Source organism: Haliotis asinina, chromosome 6 (genome assembly GCF_037392515.1).
Source record: "Haliotis asinina isolate JCU_RB_2024 chromosome 6, JCU_Hal_asi_v2, whole genome shotgun sequence".
NCBI classification, from domain to species: Eukaryota; Metazoa; Mollusca; class Gastropoda; order Lepetellida; family Haliotidae; genus Haliotis; species Haliotis asinina.
In genome coordinates, this window is record NC_090285.1 from 43,397,957 (window position 1) to 43,422,751 (window position 24,795).

The 24,795-nt window shown below is 38.5% G+C and overlaps 1 protein-coding gene across 3 annotated transcripts in view; it reads right to left on the bottom strand.

Annotated features, from left to right (window-relative positions):
• Window positions 1-24,795, bottom strand: part of LOC137288283 (four and a half LIM domains protein 2-like) — a 150,852-nt gene that overhangs the window by 113,081 nt on the left and 12,976 nt on the right. Inside the window, exon 1 of one of the 3 annotated variants that reach the window (XM_067820772.1) lies at window positions 14,897-15,002. The exons of 1 other annotated variant lie outside the window; for it this stretch is intronic. In XM_067820772.1, the coding sequence (XP_067676873.1) occupies window positions 14,897-14,986 (90 nt within the window). In that variant the 5' untranslated portion in view covers window positions 14,987-15,002. Of the gene's footprint in view, window positions 1-14,896; window positions 15,003-24,795 lie in introns of those variants that run through there. One more of the 3 variants, XM_067820770.1, reaches the window with a different exon arrangement.

A 24,795-nucleotide genomic window follows, 5' to 3' on the forward strand; every position in this document is an offset into this window, starting at 1 on the left:
GCTTTTCATCAGGTGTATCGTTCAGCATCTATGCATCATAAACTCCATCAAAACAATGAAAAGTAGACATGTTTGGATATGCAACATCCTTCTGTCTACCAACTGGAAATATCCACATCATCCTAAATTGATCATAAGATTCAACTATATGGGTTGGCAAGTGAGTTTGTTCATATTTACACCACACTCAGCACTATTCCAGCTATATGGCAGAGATCTGTAAATAATCAGGTCTGGGCCATACAATCTAGTGATCATGAGCATGAGTACTGACTGATGTAACTGGCATATGATGACGTATCAACCAAGTCAATGAGTTTGACCATCCAGTCCTGTTAGTCACTTCTTAAGATAAGCATGGGTTATCAGGCCATGGCTTGTGAGAGAGGCTTCACACCACTTTTAGCTGTATTCTACAAATATAAGACCAGAAGACACCAGAAATGGTCGTATCACATTGCCAATTGAATTGAGTTCTTCAGAATGACAGGTGAATGCTTTTACCATTATGCTATCCACCATTTCTTCAGTTAATAATTTATTTTATCTTACCTCACACATGAATGTCGCTTTCTGATTGGCTAAGCGCTATTCTATTATTTTCAATGTACCCCGCTTACAGGGAAGTATTATTTTCAATGTACACCCATGTGGGCTCGAGGAACATAAACAAACCTCGAGGGTACATGAGCCCATGACCCCCTTGTGACAAGTGAACAACTTATAGTGTCAGCTTATCAAGATAATTATCAGAGTTTCATAATAGCAATGATTGGGCTCTGGTTCATGCTAGGTAATCTACTTGTTGCGGTCACTTTGTTGTAAGGGTCATGTTACATAGATTGATGCTCACGATGTTGATCACTGGATTGTCTGGTCCAGACTCAATTATTTTCAGACTGCCGCTACATGTCTGGAATATTGCTCTGTGTAGGGTTTAACAATAACAAAAAAAACCCATTGTATTAGTGATGAGTGATGCACAACTAAAACAGAAAAATGCATTCTTCAAGTCGCAGTCAATCATGGCACTGATCACATCACTCATTTAAGCCTTTTTTTCAAATGTTACTGGCTCGAAGGAGTTGAATTAAAGGGGGTCAATTTCATATATATCTTCACATATTTCATTTATTATAACTTACAGGATGATTTAGTTATGTTAAGAGGATTTATTTACCAAAGTATCGCGCTTGTGGTCATTACCTGTGCTACAGTTTATGGTAAAGAACAATGATCAGAAATTTTTCTTATAGACTACATAAACAACAAATTAATTTTTGAACATGGAATAAGAACAGGATCTACCTTCATCAATGAAATCCTATCAATATTGATTTCAAGGCAAATACACTTATAGACCAAGCAGCTATTAACATACACCGTTTATCAAGCCGGAGTGAGTGAGTGAGTTTGGTTTTGCGCCGCTTTCAGCAATATTCCAGCAATATCACAACAGGGGACACCAGAAAATTGGCCTCAAACACTGTTCCCATGTGGGGAATCAAACCCGTGTCTTTGGCGTGATGAGCGAATGCTTTAACCACTAGACTACCCCACTGCCCCTTATCAAGCTGGAAGATGCAACTAAAACTTAACATAAATTTCAAACACCATGAGCAGAGCATAACAAACATTTGAATTACATTTCTGGTAAATGCTCCACAGAAGAAACTGTTAGTCGAGCAAACTGCTGTTTGAGAAGTCAATATTTCTATCCTCAGTTTTCAGTCAATATTCTTCATTTGGCAAATCAGTACCACAAAGCTACTTAATGCTCAGTTGAAACGCTATCAATTCATTAGATTACCCAACCTGTGGCAAATCCAAAGGTTCGTTAAACAGTTCAAGTTGAGAAAGTGCAGATCTTCAGAATTCCAGACAAGGGTCAGCATACTAACGTCTTGTGTATGAACCAAGGAAAGACTTACATGCTACTGTGAGAAGTTAAGGATGTCTATGGTCAGCAGCTGTTAAACGTAGACACAAGAAATACCTCAATACAAATCTAAACCATGAAGTAATCAGAAATTGACATATATTTCAACTTGAAATCAGGAACAGCACACACTTTCTGCATTGTGTTCATGATGAATAGTTTTGAAGTAAACATGGTTTTGTAGAAAATACATGTCCGCGAAATAATCCTTAATTTTCAAACCCCAAACAACAGAAAATCCTATTCAAACTTCACTTTCACATGTTTCATAATATATCATTTTACACATAATAATCAAACGTATAATAACAAACATTTCATAAAATTTGCTAAAACTAACAGCATCAGGGTTTATACAGTTTGATAGTGAGATAAACAAACTAGTTTTATAATGATACAAACTGATACAGAAGCAAGCATATCATGTATTGAATGAATCCAATCTTGACTTCCAAGGGTGCATCCTTAATGCTGTGTTATGTATACAGTTTATAGATGCTATCATTATCTCCAGAGAACTGATATCACTGAATCTTTTCACCACTTGTTGGACATCCAAGAGACAGCAAAATTAACCATTTTAAATTTAGCCATAAGTGAATTGCCTGTATTATCAATTCAGAAAAATGAATTAAAGCAAGTATTTCATAAAATAACTTAGAAAAATGTTACATAGGTAATTTATAAATAAACACAGAGTTTTTTTTAACAATACATACATCATCTGGTCCACATTTCCTTGCAGCTCAATGACAGCAGTCACAGTGGGGCAAGCATATCAAGGGAGGTAACTCAACTGTACCTAATATTCAAAGCATAACATTTGGACCTGAACATCTGGTAGAAGATGCAACAAGCATTTTCCTTCATTCTAAAGTTGTAACTTCACTTTCAGATATGAGAAAATAGTGACAGTATTTGTACAAAATGAACTCCTATTGTCAGCGTGGTATTTCAAAAACTGAACTGATGTGGATAGGTTCATTTTATGGTAGAATGTAATACTTATTAACTTAACCTCTTCAGCTAAAAAAGAAGCTACAGTTTTCTGAATCAAGTCTACAGTTATGTATAATCTAGAGAAAAAACGCTAACAATGTAAACCAGTCAAGAGGAGTTCTCAAAAGCCAAACAATTCTTCAACGCTGAAAACAAGCTGAAAACTTTATCGACAAGAACTTTTTGTATTTTGTGAGTGTGACATCTTGGTACAGATTCTTACAACATTGCATCAAGCATACAGCAACATCTAGAGTCTGTAAAACTTGCAAAATGGAAATTGATATCAATAGATTCGTCAGTATTGTACTTTCAAACTCTAACATCAAACAACCCTAGAAAGTATGTTTTTCCTTAAAAATGTTCACATTAACTCAACAACATGAGCATTGATCCATGCAGTTAGGATAAAATGATGTATCAACCAAGTCAGCAAGCCTGAACATCTGATCATATTCATCACCTCTAACGGCAAGCAAGGGTTACTGAAGATAAACTCTAATCTGGATCTTTGCAGGGGAGTGAGTAGGTTTAGTTCTGTGCTGCTTTCAGCAACATTGAAGCAATATTACAGTGGGTGACCCCAGAAATGGGCACCACACAATGTATCCATGTGGGGAATCAAACCTAGGTCTTTGGCATGATGAGCGATGGCTTTAAAAACGACGCTACCCTAACGCCCGAAATCCCTAAACCCCTAAGCAATACAGGCATAACACATTTACCACTTCAGTGAAACCCACACGGAAGGGTACAGTGCAGACAAACCAAGCAACATATTCATGACCAATCTGGGATTCAAACAAACTCACAAAAATAACTTTACAAATATGAAAGTATTTAAGCACATTCCTACATGCATTATAGTCAAAAGCCAACAATAATGTCTTTCCAAAGTTGTTTTTGCATTTTAAGCTCTGAGTGAGTAAGTTTAGTTTTATGCCCCCTCGGCAATATTACAGCTATATGGCGGTAGTCTGTAAATAATCAACAATCCAGTGATCAACAATAGAAGCATTGATCTGCGCAACTGGGAACCGATGACATGTGTCAACCAAGTCAGCGAGCCTTACCACCCAATCCCATTAGTCGTCTCTTATGACAAGCATAGTCACCTTTCATGGCAAGCATGGGTAGCTGAAGGTCTACTCTACCCTGGGACCTTCACGGGTATTTAAGCTCTGAGCAGTGGGCAGACTAGTGGTTAATCATGCCGAAGGAAGGGTGAAATGTGTGAAGCCCATTTCTGGTATTTCCTGCCAGGATATTGCTGTGATAATGCTACATTACTGCTAAAAACCATACTCACGCACTCACACACACACTCTCACTCACACTCTTTCATTTCTATGTTGATGCTGTTTAATCGGCAACAAAAGCCATACCTTAGATAAGATAAAATATAAATCATATTAGAAACATCTTTGTAAAATAACTGACAGTTTAACTCATAACAAACCAATCCTGTCTCTACAATGTCAGGATAAATTCATCTACAAGCCTTCAAGAAAGACAATTCGCCATCAAACTGTCGAGGTTTGATTACAGATTTAGTAACAGCATGTCAAGTAAATCTCTGTTTGTAGGACTTGTCTGTGCAAATAGAGAGAGCTCTAGACTTTGAAACTCAATCCTCAAGTTCCACTAACACAAACTGACTTGACATAAACTACATACTTTTGAAGTAGCATGATATGCTCTGAAACACCACAGAAAGGCTAATCGAGTTGGCTCAGATCACCTGCAGATATTTATGTAACATTTGCTGCTAAATGTTTCAATTGTACCACTTTCACCTTTACCATGGTTAAAAGGCTTTGTCAAGATTTATGTAAACCTGTTTTAACGTTGTCCTGATCTTCAGAGAGAGAGAGAGATAGAGAGAGGGGGGAGAGAGAGAGAGAGGGGAGGAAGGGTTACATTGAGGAATGATTTCTCAAATACATGTAACTGCAAACTTTATCCAGCTTAATTGCATGAGGATCATGTATTAAGTTGCTAATAAAGCATGTGCAAATAGCATGCATGTGAACAGCTGCATATTGGTGTAAAGTTTTGTTTTGTTTTGTTTTAAATAATTTTATAATAAAACTGTCAGAGGACACCAGCTATGAAGGGTTAATTTTCAGTACATGCAAGTTCCTCTCACCGAGAGAAGACACATTATTGATCACAAGGTATCTTGCCTTAACATATTTGAAGATTCCTTGACTTGATCATCCTTACTTGCGTGCTTAAAACATGTTTGGAGGTCAGCTTTGTGTGTAACTGTGAGATAGATGTCCGAGGATCGAGTGCATTTATTAAAGCTGACATAAGTTTGTGATTACCCATTGGTGTAAAATATCTTGACATAACAATCACATCTTGCAAAACCCTTAGACACACATATTACACATTGTAGCAACTTTACTTACTCATATTACATGTCACAGGACCCTAATACACCAATATTACACACCTATATTGCACCTTTATCTCCCTTACATATCCATATTACCTCTTGAGTCATGCTTCAAGCCCATATTATACCTCTTATTACACCTCATGCATTCAGTGTTTGCCCTTGATATGAACATTAAGGAATCATCATGACTTCCTGATGTCATGAAATATTTCTGGGAGTCAACTTAAGTACGGAACTTTCATGAGCGGTTACCTGGCAAACAATATACTCAATACTTGTGAACAACAGCAAATTACAAGCTTAGATTATCTGAACTAAGGGATGAGTAGCATCGCATCAACAAAAACACAAGCTTCTAAATTCACTGCGTATTTGAGATATATTGTGCATCAGGGCAAAACACCAGTCACTGTAACCTTATACACCAATATTACACCTCTTATCACCCACAATACACTTTGTACATAGTACTCCTTGTAGCAACCTAACAAAGCAATGATCATTCCATATCAACTAAAATTACCAAATAATCTATGTCACAAAACCATATTACACTCGGTAACATCAAATTCCCATTTCAAGTCAATAAACATGTTATGCCTCTCCGTCTAGAATCCCAATAGCTATACAAGCCTGTGGGAATTTTTTCTTCATAGAGAAAACATTCTAAAATAAAAATAAAATACCGGGTAAACAAGTGTTTGCTACTAAAATGGCAATGCCCCCTGCCGCCAAAGAAGAATGAAATATTTACATGATATTCATTACTCTTTACTTTTTTCTCACACACAAGATGCATAAAATGACTGGTGTCTGGATAATCACCCAATGTATGCTGTCAACAAAATTGAGGACACTGGTTGCAATGTTTTATGGAATATTCCGTTAACATCAGTTCAAAAAGTGGACAAAGTGTTGTGGTCATGTTGAAAATAAGATCAAGGTCACCCAAATCAGCTAATGTTTGCACAATCCCCCAATGCAGACTCACCTTGAAAAATAAGCTCAAGGTCACCAAAACTGACTGGTGTCTGTGTAATCCCACAATATAGGCTGTCAACTATTTTAAAGATATTGGGTACAATAGTTCATGAGATATTGCGGTAAGAAGAAACAGAAAAGTGGCCAAAGTGTCATAGTGACCTTGAAAATAAAGTCAAGGTCACCAACACTGACTGGTATCTGTGTGATCCCCCAATGTAAGCTGTCACCAAAATTGAAGAGACCGGGTACAATAGTTCATGATATATCATGTTAACAAGAATGTAACAAAATGGCCAAAATGTTGTGGTGACCTTGAAGATAAGCTCAAAGTCGCCAAAACTGACTGGTGTCAGCGTACTCCCTCAGTGCAGACTGGCATAAAATTTGAAGATATTGGGTACAATAGTTCATGTGATATTGCGTTAACAAGAATATGAACTGTGGCCAAAGTGTCATGTTGACTTTGAAAATAAGCTCAACGAAATATAACATGAATGTCAAGCTGGATTTAGACCTGATTACTCAACAGTTGATAATATGTTTGTTCTGCAAGCATTATGCCAAAAGTATTTAAGAAAACCGAAACATCAGTTTTACGCAGCTTTCATAGACTTTCGGAAGGCTTTTGATTATGTAGACAGAAACAAGCTTCTATATGCTCTTATCTCCAAAGGTATAAATGGGAAAATAATACGAATTTTAAAAAGTATGTATGATAAGGTATCTGCTTGTGTGAAAATAGGTAGTGTGCGCTCAGACGTATTTTCGACATCATCGGGACTACGGTAAGGAGGCATTCTAAGTCCTGTTCTATTCATTTTCTTTATTAATGAATTAGTTGATGAAATGAATACATGTGGCCTACGAGGAATATTCGTGAAAAATGGAATGAATGATACACTTTTACTGTTATTTGCAGACGACGTCACTCTTATCGATGACACAGTAATAGGTCTACAAAGAAAATTGGATACGTTAAATTCATTCTGTATCAAATGGGGTCTAGCGGTTAACTTGGATAAATCCAGCATTATTGTTTTCAGGAATGGTGGTTACCTCTGTAATAACGAAAAATGGTTTTATGACGGTACAAGCATGAATGTTTTACCTCATTATAAATATCTTGGCATTGTCTGTACATCAAAACTGTACTGGTCTAAAGCATGTGAAACATTAGCTTTACAAGCTAGGAAGGCTTCATTTCCTATCTTTTCTCTATTCAAGACATATCAAAGTATATCTTTGTCTCTGGCATCCACTATATTCGATAGCAAAATTGCACCAGTTTTACTTTATGGTGCAGAAATATGGGGTTTTACTTATCGTGAAAAAATTGAAAAAACGCACAGCTATTATTTCAAAAGATACCTTCGTGTTAGCAAAAATGTATTGTCAAATATTGTACTCGGTGAAACGGGTAGAAGCCACCTTTGTGTGCAGTATTTCACCCGTTGTATAATATACTGGTGTAGACTCCTGGATATGGAAAGTTATCGCATCCCAAAGGCATGCTATGAACTGCTAAAAAGATATGACGACAGTGGTGGTCACAATTGGGTATCCCATGTACGTTTACTTTTACTTCATTCTGGATTTTTTTGTGTGTGGCTATCGCAAGATTGTGGCGAGGTAACAAGTTTTATAAATGTTTTTAAACAGAGATGTAAAGATATAGATTTCCAGAATTGGTATGCAAAAATCACTTCTTCGTCATTCTTAAATCATTACTCATCATATAAATCTGTACTTGAACCTGAAAAATATATATCAGAGTTCTGTTACGAAAAAGATCTTTTACATGTTTTATTTAAATTCAGATGCATGAGTCATAAACTTAAAATTCAACACCGTCGCTATAATAGGATAAACTCTGATTACATTAAATGTGATAAATGTAACTGTAATTTAATACAAGATGAGTATCATTTCTTGCTCGTATGTCCATTTTACTCACAACAACGTTCTATGTACATTCCTGATTTTTATATTATATCCCCTACCAGATCCAAATTTACTCAGTTGCTTGCAACAAAGAACGTAAAACTACTAAAAAATATTGCAATTTACCTGAAACTATGTCTACCCGTATAAACTTGTTCACCTGCCCATGTGCTATATTACGCTCATTTAATTGTACTTTTGGTCATGTGGCCATAAATACCGAATAAAGCTCTTCCTTCCTTCCTTCAAGGTCACCCAAACTGACTGGGTGTCTGCGTAATCCCCCAAAGTAGGCTGTCACCAAATTTGAAGATACTGGGTACAATAGCTCATGAGATATTGCAGTAACAAAAATAATTAGATGGTCAAGATGATTCAGTAACATCTTATCCCTGTGCTTTTGATCACTTCTCTTGCTTTTGATTATTGGTTTGCCTGGTCCATACCAGTGTCATGAGAGTGAGTGAGTGAGTTAGTTTAGTTTTACACCATTTTTAGCAATATTCCATCAATATCACAGCAGTGAACCCCACCAATGGGTTTCACCCTTTGTACTCATTTGAGGAATCAAACCTGCATGATAAGCATCATATTCACTACAATTCCAAGACCAACATGACACACCTTGAATATTGCTGACAAAGAAGCATTCACTCACACTAATATACACACATTACTTTACTTATAGCTCACTGACTTTTTATTGGCACTCATCCAACCTTAGAAGCAGCATTTGTATTCCCTTGCTTCAAACCTAACAACCCCCTGCTTAAACACATCAAAGGAACTATGACTATGACAGTAGCAATCAAGGTAATATCTGTAACTGACATGGCTGTATGCTCCATACACCTGGAGTGTGATAGTGTTCTGGTTATATCTCACACACACACACACACACACACACACACACACACACACACACACACACACACACACACACACACACACACACACACACACACACACACACACACACACACACACACACACACACACACACACACACACACACACACACACACACACACACACACACACACACACACACACACACACACACACACACACACACACACACACACACACACACACACACACACACACACACACACACACACACACACACACACACACACACACACACACACACACACACACACACACACACACACACACACACACACACACACACACACACACACACACACACACACACACACACACACACACACACACACACACACACACACACACACACACACACACACACACACACACACACACACACACACACACACACACACACACACACACACACACACACACACACACACACACACACACACACACACACACACACACACACACACACACACACACGAGGTACATTCTTTTTAAAAGGTGGCTCTATTGTTCATAATCACCTATTATGTGAGCATATACACTGAACAGTTTCTAGGTCTGGGATTGGGGTAGACAGTATAAATGTTTGATTAAAAGGGAAAATGTATTTCCATTATCCAGTATGCATTTTTATTTGATCCATCAATAGCTGACAAAGACTGTTTTGGACATAACAAATGCAGTGAAGAACAAAAAGAGATCATTACATCTCTTTACCTAGTCGGTCGGCGGAGGAGATACAGCTTTACAGTTACCTTGTCAGAATATAGGGGTCGAGGCGATACCACTGTGTAGTCATCTTTTCAGGGTGTTTTTCGATACACAGGCTCGGGGAAGAGAAACAAACCTCAAGGCTACATGAGCCCATGGCCCCGCGATAAGTGAACTTCTCTTTCTCTCTCTCTCTCTCCCTCCCTCTCTCACTCACTCACACACACACACACACAGAGTTTCTAATCTGGGCGTATTGTGGGATGTGATACATATGCATATTGTTATCAGTCCCTCCTGGATTCCGCAATTCCACGGTTTGAGAAAACATCGCAGAATTTACCATTCAATGTAGAAAAACATCTGGTCTGCAGAAAACGCATTTTCTTGCAGAATCCGTGCAGAATTTGCCACTTTTCTGCCGCGGAAATTTGCTTATTTTTAATTTGAGTGAAAACTGACTGACAGCCAAAATGAAGTAGAATTAATGTGAAAAGTAGGATTGGTTATACATAAAACGAACTGACATATGTATAGACTAACAACTAGCCTCTGAAATGAACATATTTTACTGAAGAAAACGTTCATAGTGGGAAAAAAAAATATAATGAAATGGAGCCCTGAGACTTTCTTTATTTTCAGCAAAGGAAATCTAGACTTGCCATGTTTTTTAGACTTGTGTGGGCTTTCTTGGATATATTTACTTCAGGGTCTGTACGACAGACTAACATATGTATTGTGACAACATTTTCAAAATAATCATGATTAAAGATACTTTATTAATAGAGTAAGCTTTAGGCATCTTTCAAATAATATTATGTGAATTTGACACTGTAATTACGTTCTCAAAATCGATCATTCTGAAAACTGAAATTATTTCAGATTTAGTTTAAATATAAAATTATTTGCATGAAGCCGGAAGTAGTTCGTCTTCATCAAAGTTACGAATTCTCAAACACAGAAATAGGTGTTGGTACTTTGTTATCAAACTTACTCAAGATGTGATGTGTACTGTTGACTTAACTTTATATCTGTATTTGAGAATTAAACTATGAAGGTCTGTATAATGTTTTTGTTGTTTTTCCTAAATATTTTAACCGCAGAATGTTTTGCAGAATATTGAAAAATAGGGTACAGAATTTGCTTAAATTTGCCGCAGAATTCTCAAAAAGTTGCCGCAGAATCCAGGAATCACTGTATTATCTAGAGAAGTGACTTGGTGGAGGAGATACAAATGTATATTATTACAGAATCAAAGTGCATTGGAATAGGAGATGAATATCTATACTATTATGTAGCAAAGGTGTATTGGGAGGGAGGACAAATATCTATATTATTATCAAGTCAGGGTGTATGTCAGGAAAATATCTATATAGTAATATAGTCAGGATGTATTGAGAAAGGAGATACATATCAAAATTATTATGTAGTCAGGATGTATTGGAGGGGAGGAGATAAATATCTGTATCATTATTATGTCGTCACACTGTATTGGAAGATGGAGATAAATAGAGACTACTACAGGAGGTCTCATTACATATGAACTATACGAAATGAGTGTCCTTGCTACGGTACCTGACTGGTATCTTACTTTCGCTCAGTCAGATACCATAGTTAGGTCATGAGTTTCACATAATTCATATAGAATGCGTCCAAGTGTGGTATTTTATTTATTACCCACATCTTACATGCATTAAATTGACAATATAATGTATTTGTGTCATATTTATGGTTTCAAACCGAAACCAGCTTCAGAAAGACATTGCAGAAGAATGTTCTACTGTTGTACACTTTTAGCATTGCGTCAAACGGTAATAATGTCACTGCGCATGCCCCCTTCCCCTTGGTAACCGATGTCACTTGTCATCACCTTGTACACCCGCCTATAGTAGACTACATCCCAACAAACCATTTCTTGCTTTGCAGTTGCTTCACTTCACTAACATCACTGGTGGAAACACTGCACGTTTTTCCACGGATAGGTCAGTTTGACTCACAATTAAGCAGTGACAAGGCAGTGTTCGCAATGTTTGCATTCCCACAATGCATATAAGTTGTAGAATGAATGAATTCATGTGTTGGTTATGAATGGACATAGTTCCATCACAATGTGACATAATTGACAGGTCTTTGGTTATCTAATCAAATCATTAGAATCTCAGGTCAAGTCGTTATGAATCTGGTCAACACAATATGACACTCATGTAACGCACGAGATGAGTATGTAGCTACCAATACTTTGAACATGTGGGTAATAATTATCTGTATTATTCGCCTTTGAAAGATACTGCAGTATAATATTATTATGGCAATATTACACTAGGGTAATACCGCTAGACGCATGACATCGTAACGCTTCACAGTTATGACATCACAATGGTAATGACATTGCAATGGTACTAGACCTTGCTTGCCTCGCAAAAGCTGGGAGTCTTTACCCTGTAGGCAATTTCACAACAGTTTCTATCAATTTATGTTGGCAAGTAATAAACTGAATACTAAACTCTCTTTTGTGAAATACATGTACCATGTTATCAAACATGCTTTTGCTCATTTGATACCAAATCATTAATATTAACTCGTTTAATAAAAATGGTATCACACGGAAGGTCATTTAGCATTCTCTATATATTATGTAGTCAGGAGGCACTGGGGGAGCTACATATCTATACCATTATGTAGTCAAGGTGTTATGGGGGAAGAGATACATATTTATTTCATTATGCAGTCAGGATGTATTGGAGTAGGAGAAAAATATCTGTATTATTATGTAGGCAAAGTCTATTGGGGAGGAGATAAATAACTATATTATTATATAGTCAGGATGTATTGGGGGGTGGGGGAGGGACGAGATAAACATCTATATTATTATAAAGTCAGAGTGTATTGTTTTAACACATAAATATCTGTATTATCATGTTGTCAGGGTATTTTGGGGATTTGGTGTATTGCTTAATACCCATACACTAACCAAACATAATCTCATTTATTGAACACATTCTCAGACCTGCTAGACCACCTTTATTTTAAACGTTTAACTGATAAGCATCTACATATCCAGTAGCAGTACAAACGCACAGTATGGACATATGTTTTGTGTCAGCGCATGACTAGACCCTAATTCAGCTGGGTCGCACAACTGCTGGTTAGGTTGATGTGACCTAACAATATGGCAACGCATCCAAGTGTTTGACATGCACAATATCCTGGTAGTACCCACTCCTTGTAGTAGATCAACATCACATGCTTTTACTGGCAAATAGATGTGCACATCCTGTTTAAGCCTTTCAACACAATGTTACTTGCAAATGTGTCTCCTAACAAAGACACTCTTCTTATTAGTCAGATTCTATAATAGTAATTACCTCCGGAAGCTGGACAGGGAAAGTTGCCCTTATGGCCATCTTGGAAAATATCTTACAGTGCATATACCTGAAATTGTACATTTGGAAAAAGGACATACACATTTTTTGATTACAGAATTGAAGGCAAATGACTGAAAATTATGATACATCATAACACAATGTAACTGCAGACCTTATAAAACAGGAGTTTACTTTTAAACCACAATGGATATCATAAATACATTGATATTTACTTAATTTTGGGTGGATTTTGTACTTAAAAGAATGAGTGTTCAGGCAAAAAAGAAAGAACTTTGAACTATGTTTAGTTTTATATTATTGTGGCTTGGATTTGTTGAGCCGATAAACAATACAAAACTAGCATCACCAACTACAAAACAAAGGAGATAGCTTCTGCAGAATACTGGATTGTTCTGTTCTTAGAAAAAGGATTTCTGATGGGCATTTCAATCTTTTCAATCTACAAATAGTGATATGATGTTGCTTGTACTGTAGCCAAATGTGTCACCATGAACACTGGACCAAAGAAGGCGACAACCTCTGGCCTCTGTATAACAAGTAAACACATGAACCACTGGCCTACCAAACTTATAGTAGCCATTGAATGGTTAATATTGGTTTACATGATATTCGAGCATGATCACAGCCACACATAACACGCTGGGAATCAAACTAGGACAAACAGTGAGATGAGCAAACATTTAAACATGTAGGCTATCCCACTGCAAAGGTGACTGAGTGGCATACAGGTGGTATGTTTCTTCATACTAATATACACAGGTTACAATATAAATTGAGTCTCATATACTGTGACTGTACTATCACAATCCAAATGTATTGACAACAATTATCAAAAAAGGAGTGAGTGAGTGAGTGAGCATGGTTTTAGACTGTTGTTCTCAATATTCCAGTAATATCACGCGGAACACCAGAAATTTATCTTTACACATTATACCCATGTGGGGAATCCAATCTGGATCTTTGGTCTGAGGAGCAAACTCTTTAACCACTGGGCTACCCCATCACCAATATTAATGAAGGGATGATAATGTTAAGGAGAATTATAAGGAGGAGGAGGATAAGGAGGAGGATACTTTTGTGTATAAGATAACACTGAAGCTTGCTGCCAATGCTGCTGCTAACATTACGAAGAGAAAAACCAAGGCAACATCAAGCACCATGACGTAACACGACAACCCAAGCGCAGACATTTACCAATATTGTTGAAACTGATCAATGTTGACAGACAAGTCAAAGCACGTGACACTGAACAGAATCTTGCGACAGCAAACAGGTGTCTGTCAGGTTGCCACGAACTCAGCGAAAGTGTAGCACGTGCATGACCTACACTGGGCTCCAAGCTGTATTTACCATTCGTGTCTACAAAATTAACGTCGAGTGACATATACCACCAGATAGCGTCGTAGCCATGGAATAATGTCCATTCAAGCTGCTGTCAAGTCGTGTCAGTTTCTGATACACCTGTTGGCGACAGAAAGGTGTGAGAGGTTGGATCGTCTGCCCGGCATACCGAACACTTGCTCGTGGGATGAATGAAAACGTCCGCTAATTAAAACTGAAAACGATTTCACAGAAAGATTATAAAAGTTACTGAATATTTATCAAGATCTGGTTTATTCCTACCTTGGCTCTTGCGATAGTGTTCACATCTAAAATATCCCCGAAATCATCCGCTAAGGACCCATTCACCTGCACAGTTATATCGTCTGCCATGCTTGTGACGATAGTGCCGTGTGCAAAACTGAAACTTGTCCGTCGACAGTGTTGACAGAGCCAAAAGATAATGTTTCAAAATCCAGCAAGCTTGTTTATTTCTGTTAACACTTTATATTCTAGAGTAATAATGGGCCACATTTCATCTTCTCTAATCAATAAACTGTCTTTTATGTTCGTGAAGCACAGATTGACTTGTGATCAATTAGGTTTGCGATGTAACATTCATTAACCCCGTGGTATAACAGCTGCCTTCAGCCGGAAGGGGATTGCCCACATACGTATGTATACATATATATTTGAGAATATTCAATATGCAATATGACACATATTATCAGTCACATCTAGCATGTTAATAACTACGGATAGGATACCCATTCTGGCCCATGCACATAGTACTTCGCTTATACATCTTGCAAACGTTGGTGGCCGACCCGTTGAGTCTGTTCTCACTTCACCTGTTATTCGGGATGACGTCTATATTGGCGCTGAACATTTTTACAACGGTTCTGGGACGTTTGCAAATAGAATTTGCATATAAATGAACGAACGTTGATAATAATTAATGACAATTCTCAAATACTCTTTACATCTAGACAACGAATTTAAATCTTTAACAATCACATATCGACATGAAAATAACTTCACTGAGACGATATAGAAATATCTCATCTACGGAACAGTATCAAATCAGTGAAGATATTAATGGGCTATAAATTATTATAAATAAAAAAGACCTATTGATTTAACCCTAAAACTACACCTTTAAAATATTACAGATATGGGTATTTGTACGAAATATTTACAAAAATTCATTCCATCACAGTTTCAACAGGTGTGTTCACAACACAACTGTCAACTGCTCTGAAGACCGCACTCAGCCCCCTGAACAAACGGTCACTCCAACAACGTCCCAATCTATAAAATTCGTCAACGTTGCCCCCGTTTACGCACTGCATGGGCCCTCTCGCTGCAGTGGTCATTATGAAAGGACAGTTTGTTCCCTACGTCAGACATCTCAGGTGAGTGGACATTGACAGTTCAGGTGTAAACAGCTTACTTCAGGCTTCCGCCCACGGGGGATCGGGTAACATCATCGGATGTGTTGGCGCCGACGTTGCTAACCACAAGCTATTATATTATTAAGGGCGGTGGTGTAGCCCAGTGTTGAAAGCTTTCGCTCGTCACGACGAAGACCCGGGTTCGATCCCCCACATGGGTATAATAAGTGAAGCCCACATCTTCTATTTCCCCACCGTGATATTGCTGGAATATTGATAAAATCAGCGGAAACTGAACCCACAAAACGCCCACAACAGCTATTATACTCACTGTGTGAGGGTGGGTGACTCAAGAGAATCCGGTCAGTTGTGGAGGGAACATACCGCTGCTGCACCAGAGACATTGGAGCAAGTCTTATGTTTCAGGCGGATGGATAAGCGGAGTTTGTGAGTGAGTTTAGTTTTACGCCACACTCAGCAATATTCCAGCTATATGGCGGCAGTCTGTAAATAATCGAGTCTGGACCAGAAAATCAAGTGATCAACAGCATTAGCATCGATCTGCGAAAATGGGAACTGATAATATCCTCTCAGCGATCCTCTCCGCCAGATCCCGTTAGTCGCCTTTTGTGGCAGGGATGGGTTGTTGAAGACCTATTCTACGCCGGATTTTCACGGGATGGATAAGCAGATCAAGTGAGTGTCCGGTGTTTTGATTTTGACGACGTGTGCAGAAAGATTCTGTTGAAACCGAAGTGAACGTCAGTGTCAGATTGTCCCCACATTTGTAAGGACGCATAGTCTGTAATTAAGTGGAATAGCTCTGTAAGAAGAGTACACAACACAGAAACGGATTCAAAATAATAGGTCGTTTTTTTCCAATCTGCCTTTGGAGGAATCCGGTTGTTCTAAGTTCTTAAGTGACACACCACGGGTGCCAATGTCACACTGTACTGACATCATTTCTAGTGCAAGTCTGGAGCAACTGACAGACAGTTGAGCGCCATCATAGTTAGGAACGATGTTTATAAACTTTTAGTGTCGTCAGATTCATTTATATTCGCATGGAGACCGAGCAACCGAGACCGAGTCTCTGTAGGTTCACCCTATCAACGCCGAGGGAGGATCACTCCAAGACAACTCCCGATACACGAGGAGGAACCAGTTGGTGAGTCCCCCGTCTTATCTAGATGAAGGACACCAAGAACTGGTTTCACCAGTAGGTACCGATTGTGCTCCCGTCCTTGCTGATCTACTGTTTACTGCATGAATTGGATCGTCTGCCTGGATTGGCAAGGTCAAAATAAGAAATTGCCCAAATAGTCAAATAGCCCATTCCCCTCACTAAACTAGAAATAATTAGGCCAAAGATAACCATTCGTCAGTTTAATATTTAAATATATGCAAAAGGTTTTCATGTTGTCTGTACCATGCGCGACCGGCTTTCAGGAAAGCGGTAAACGTCGGAAGCATGCATAACTTCGGGCTTTCCACACACATTGAGCTTCAACACGGTGATATAACTGAACGAATTTTAAAAAGGGCTCTAAAATCCAACTCACTCATAAAGGTTCATGGTGGCGGAAAACCCTCTACAAAGTGAGGGATGACTTCAAAATTAACTTAGTTTCAAAGACTTGAAAGATTTCAAACGACTCTTTCTTAAAACATGATTGAACTATACTAAACTGCAAAAGATACGCAAGTTTCGAAAAGAATTAAATGCAGTAAAAGTGAGCGTTCATGTTTATGTCGTCTGTTTAGAATCCCGACAACAGCGTTGCGTTTCTTTTGCTGTTCAGTATACATTCCTTGCATTCCATTCAAAGATACGCCCGCTGCAATTCCCCCCTCAGGAATTATACATATGTTCCACTGTTTTGCAGGTAAAATTTGACTAGCCTTTTCATGTGTTTGTGACATCGATACGGATCGATAAGAATCGTACAGATGACTGTTTTGGCAGATATTTCTTGTGAACATTGCAAAGATTCTGTGACTATTTCAAACACACTTTGTGAAGACGTGGGGAATCGGAACCGGGCGGACAGAGCGATGCTTTACCCATTAGGCTAATCTACTTTTCCTCTACGACGGAATGACCACTCGAGGATTAGGTTTCTTGACTACTTCCTCAGTGACTCTATACAGTTGTTGCCGAGGTTTTAAAAAATTGCTTTACTTCTGAGTAGTGAAACTATTTACCAGTTTTTCAGCCATAACAGAAACAGAGGTTTTCCCATCAAATTCCCTTTATACTAGTAATTCAACAAGAGCAATTCAACAAGGTTTACTTTTCAAATACTTGAAATTCAAAGTAGTTTCGTGTCCTTTGTAACGGTGCGCCAAAATAAACAAATTTCGAAATAAACCCGATCCTTTAGCCGTATGCTGAGTCAGTGTTGATAACGTACAGGACACCTTCCTACTTCCTGTGCACAGTGGACCTGTTCTGAAGACTCGGCAGTAACTGTACCAGATCTATTACTCTTTGAAGAACAGCCCGCCTAATCATGATCCTGAAGCGGAAAGAGACCCCCTACCCCCAACCCCTAGTACTCCCTCATTTATCCAATTAAAACACTTAAACTTAAATATTACGTGTTAACCTGCACACTTACGTTCGTTATATTATTCACAAGAATTATGCGGTGGGTTTCAAATCACGTTCTAAACACCCTGGGTCTGGTTACGAAACAAGCTTAGCGTTACGACAGTCGTAAGTCTATGTTAATGTACGGGAGGTAGGGTCACCCAGGGTCGCTTTGTACAACGGCACCCCAGCACAATAAAGAGCTAGTGTACTTGAAAACTGGTAAGTGCATTCAGATATCAACAACTGCTTCCTGTTTGGGTGGGCGTTGGGGTAGCCTACTTGTTAAAACGTCCGTCCGTCAAGCGGAAGACCCGGGTTCGTTTCCCCTTATGGGTAAAATATGTGAAAGCCCATTTCTGGTGATCCACTTGGTGATATTGCTGGAGTAATGCCAATTAAGAATTGACTGTCTGTTTCTTTCGTTGCATTGAGGTATGAAACTAAAAACCAATGTGCAAACTGTATCCGCGTAGCGGATTCTTACAAAGGTTTGTACACTTGTTTTTAGTTTCCTACCTCAATGCAACGAAAGAAATACACAGTCAATTTTTATAATTAAATTCAACAACAAATACTATAGGCTTTGAACAATACTTCTTTAAACATAAACAAATTCATCGAAACAGGAATCTTTGTTTTTCAAACATTTGAATTATTACCAGCGAACTAAAGGACTCAGTTTGAAAAGTGAGAATTGGAAATGAAGCCCGATGACATGAAGTTAGTGGAACTGAGATTGTTAGTGGCAGCAGTATTTGCGCAAGTGGAAAGAGGATGTGATGTGACTGGGATTGCGATGCCATGAACTGATGTTCCATCGTGCGCATGCTCTAGTCGAGGCGTTACAACGTTATTAACGCTCACGGATAATTTTGAGTTGTTTGTTCATGTTAACCACAATGTATCACTTCAATGTTTATCCAAAGTTCATTAGGGTACCTGAGTGAAAGGGAATTCCATCGCCGTGTAAAGGTATTCCCGACATTCCTCAGGTCCGAAAGTAGTCCGGTTCGGTGGGCGTGGCTTAGCTTTTTAGATTCATTGGGAAATGAAATTAAAAGAAATGTTCCCAGTTAACCAATCAGATTGCCAGAATTTTAATGAACACAATAAAAATAAGCAGTGTAAAACCATACTCACTCACTGTTTAAGTAATGAGAATGGTATCCTTACGTCTGGCAAATATTTGAACCCTCAAATTATTTTGACTGATATTAAATGTGGGTGGCGTCATATATGACGAATAGAAGATTGTAAAGTTGTAAAATACGTTTTGATAATTTACAAGAAAAAATACTGAACGTCTGATGATGTAGTTACATAAACACTTGTCATTTAAAATGAAGTCATTCGTATTATAAGTTGCAAAATATACAGAGAACTAATTTGTTATAGCCTAGGATCGCTTTGCCTGAGCATGGCCCAGTGAAAATTGAACTTTATGGCTCATATACGTAACTATCTACACGGCTGCAGGGTACGTGTAAACGTGGATGTGTACAGGTAACACAGGTGAACTTTCCTCCACTGACAGGTACATGATATATAACGCTGATATGCAGTATCACCTCGGGCTATGGATTCAGGTCTTGAAAACAAGTATACTGACAGTACCTGTCCCTTTAAAACTATCTGTAGGTCATTTAGAGGAGCACATTACTGTCTCTAACTGTTCTTTTGCGCTTACTCAATTACCTGTCGTAATTTATTTTCTATCATACTTGTAGACGATTAGACACTAAAGTGCAAAAAGAATCTGCAGTTACAAGCTTATAAATCTCTTGCTATTATAATCTTTACAAGGCATTTACACAATTTTGTGGACCCGTGAAGGTCCCGGGGTAGAATAGGCCTTCAGCAACCCATGCTTGCCATAAAAGGCGACTATGTTTGTCGTAAGAGGCGACTAACGGGATCGGATGGTCAGGCTTGCTGACTTGGTTGACACATGTCATCGGTTCCCAATAGCGCAGATCGAAGCTCATGTTGTTGATCACTGGATTGTCTGGTCCAAACTCGATTATTTTACAGACCGCCGCCATGTAGCTGTAATATTGCTGAGTGCGGCGTAAAACTAAACTCTATCACTCACACAATTTTGTGAAGATGGTATTTGCAAGATATTTACAATTTTGTAAAAATGAGGTTTAATATAATTATTGTTTTACAACTCTTTCACTAAATCGAACTCAAACGGTGTATGGAGTACTGTGTAAGAGATAAGGTGAAACGAGTGGAAATTGTTCACTTGAACTTTCCCATGTTCTACGGCCACCTGTTGTGCCATATGTAAAGCTTTCTGAGAATCACCAACTTTCAGAGAAGAGTATAGTATATAAGCCAGGCTCAAAATAATTGATTTAGAAGGGTTATATGACACGAATGAGATACTGTTCCAATGCTAATGTACCATAATAATGTCTAATCTAAAAAATGAGTTGATATGTGACGGTGTCTTCATTTAACGCTATATATCATTCAGTAATAACTGCTACCTTCTATTATTTGGCCCAGTGACAATATTGTATTTTTTTTTTCATTCAACTGGGTCACGTCCAAACCAATCATCACAACTCGTGAAGATCCAGGATGGAATAAGTCTTCAGCAACCAATAGTTATCATACGACTGACGAGATTGGGTGGTCGGGTCCGCTTAATTGATTGGCTAGTGTCATCGCATACCAACGCCGTAGATCGACGCGCGTGATGTTAATCACTGCGTTGTCTATGTTTCGATTATTTGTAGACTGGACCATAGAACTGGAATATTGCCTGGTGCGGCGTTAAACAACAATACACCAAACAAACACCAATCATCACATGACACGTCACAATCTGACGGAGGGCCGAAAGGCGCAAATTCCAATGAACATTAACGAACTGAACTGTAAAATGTTTTGGTGGTAATACGCAACGAAGGGTGTTTACAATCATAAATGCACCCACCTCTATAGGTATATCCATAATATACACTTTGAGCCCGTATATGTCTTATTTCTCTTAAAAGGTTCTAAGTGAACAGGGACGGTGGAGTAGCCTTGTAGTTAAAGCGTTCGCTCATCCCGCCGAAGACCCGAGTTCGATTCCCCACATGGCTAAAATTTGTGATGCCCATTCCTGGTGTCCATCCACCTGCCGTGATATTGCTGGAATATAGCTAAAAGTGGCGTAAAACTGTACTCACTCTAAGAAACCATTTGGTGACATCTAAACACACATGCACTTGTCATGACTTGTGAACACAAAGCCACACACCTTTGATGCTTTGGAAACGGTGTTAATCATTGCTATGCTACCAGACACAATAACTCCCTTCAGTCTACCTGTATCGGAAGTCCATCATCCACCATTCCGCTGTCGTCCGCCATCTTGTCTAACATCTGGGTTACTTCAATAATTTCATACGTTTTGCATGCCATCGTAACAATTTTATCGGAATATTCAACTGATAAATGTTGTCTCTGATACCACCTCCTGAGACCTCAAGACGATATCTCATATATTGCACCCATAGATTATACAAAATACCTTTTTGATAAATTCGAAACTCACAATAAGCTTACGAAAGCAGTATCAATTGTGCGAGCTCAATAAATACAAATGGTATTCTCCAAAATGCACGAAGCTATAAGAAACAGATCCTCAACTATATTAAATCATTGATAACAGATTTTAGAGTGTGCAGTCTGCAATGCATGACAGGGTGCTGCCTTTGATGCTGTAAATACTTTTCAAGTTTCTTTACAAGTGTGGAGCCTATTTTTGATTATGAAACGAAACTGACGCTAATTAAAGACCGTCTACCGTGACCAGCTTACATGCAGGCGGTTGTCAGGATGTGTTATGGTTTATGTACTCAGCTGTTTACCTTTTTACTACATTAGTTATTGCCTCCAGTCTCCGACCAGGTGTTGTTTTCCTGTACATATATGTTTCATCTAAGTGTATATTACATTAAGAAAGGAAAAAAGCTTTCTAAGAAAGAGGAAGTAGGCCAATTCTTTTCCTATCATAAGAACTCGAAACAGCCTGGTCTTACTGATGACACCAGGTGTTCACAAGAAGGGTAAATATGTCTTTGAATGGCATTTGGAAGTAATACGCACAAGGAAGAGCTAGGGTCTTTTATGGATGTCAACTTCTTTATTATGACAAACACACCATTTCGGAGTATATCAGTACTCCTTCATTCTGTTTAAGTGTGAGCATGTCTTGCCTTTCCCGTTGCACCCATCACTCACCTGCATAAAAGCAGATGAACAAAGAGCCTGATGTGATAACGTAATGAGTGACACGTGTATCAACTGCTGACACATACACACGGACCGTGAAGATCTGGGTTAAAACTGGTCTTCAGCTATCATGCTTGTCGTAAAAGGCTACAAGCATGTCATGATGTCATCGTATCCTAACTGCGTAGAGGGATGCTTATGATGTTCATCATTGGATTGTCTGAGCCAGGCTAGATTATTTATTATGACTGGAATATTGCATTGCAAAACAAACAAAAAGCACATTTACCATTCATCATAATTAGGTTTACGTAATTCTATGTGATTTGTTAGTCGAATGTCGTCAAGCACAAGGGATTGCGTGTATACGAACAATGGCCCAAGCCGACGTGGTCTGAAATACACGCTTGGGAATGTAATACAGCCATACACTGATTAAAAACCAGACCAAATAAATCATTTACATCGCTAAACTCAGACTGTGAAAGTATGGTTTCACGCCACATGAACATTATTCCATTAATATGAAGATATATCAGTTTAATGTGGGAGAAAAGCCCGAAGTAACATTTATCACCTCGCCCGGATTGTATTGTAATACCATCCCGTTCGGTTTCGCCAAAGCTAAGAAAATAGTGAATGTAACTTTTGTAGAATCGCCATTAATGTTACATGATTTGCCGTGATTTAAACACTGACCGTAAAGAACTGGACGAGCGTGCGGGAAAATTCAAAGGGGTACGTACACTCCAAATACTTCGTGATTTTAGCTGAGTGTAACATACTGTTTGAGACGCATATTGTGTATTTGTAGCGGTCATATTTATAGAGTCCCAGGCAGAAATTCGAACCGCGGATCAGAAGGTGTAGGCCTTGTCCACATGACAAGAGGTTAACCCCTGACAAAGAAAGGATGACTACGGGATGACTCTACGCCCTGCTACATTTTGTTTAAGACCAGTTCGTTGTGATTACTACTAAAGTGTACCACTTTATTTTTTGAGAGTGATACAGAATTAAAAATGAACCAGGTACTTTGATATTTTTACAAAATGCCATAAGTAGCCATGCCAACCAGCCGCATGCAGTATGTTTTCCGTTATCCGAAAGGAGCTTGCTAAATTTATTCCGAAAAAGATTAGTAAAAATCTCAAAGAAAATATGTCTAATATAATAAATACAACACATTGGTATCAAGATCAATGTTGTTCCTGTAATGTTTCATATGATATACATGTACCTAAATCTGTTCTAATGACTAATATGACTCCATATACGATGAAAATAAACGCACACATGTATGCATGCATGCACGCAGGCACGCAGGCACGCACTCACTCACTCATTCTTTCATTCATTCATTCATTCATTCACTTTGTCCATGAACCTATGTCCGGTGTCCCAGTTCTAGGGCTAGTGTACTTGGTACTGTACCCGGCGCCACCAACACCAGAAATAAATTCCCCACGGTACAGCGTGCAAGTCTACATACAATACATATCTTGTCGCCTTCTCGCAGTCACGTAATACAATGAAAGCGGAACAGACTTATCTGTCTCACTCTCGTCATACATCGATTCAGGTTTATTTAACACTATCTCAGTAATATTTTCGCAGCCTTCTGACGCTGGTTGCTCCAAATCCCCACAGGGATGACGCCTTTGGTCTACCTCCAGCATGATGTTTTGAGATCCCCAGCAAAGATGAAAGGAATGAGAGTTTCTGAAGACCGCAAGATGCCCACGACCGATATACCAGTCATCCTTAACTAGCAAATCTGGCTTTTACTATCACAGCAAGTTGATAAATACCTTCTCCAAGAATAGAAGACCCTAGTTACGGTTTGACCGACATACATGTACAATGGGATGAATTCTTTGAAATTATTTACTTCCAGCCATTTGGTCGTCAGTGCTTTTCAGTTACACGCCTCATTACTTGTTAACATAAACTGACGTACAAAAGAAACTATACACCTG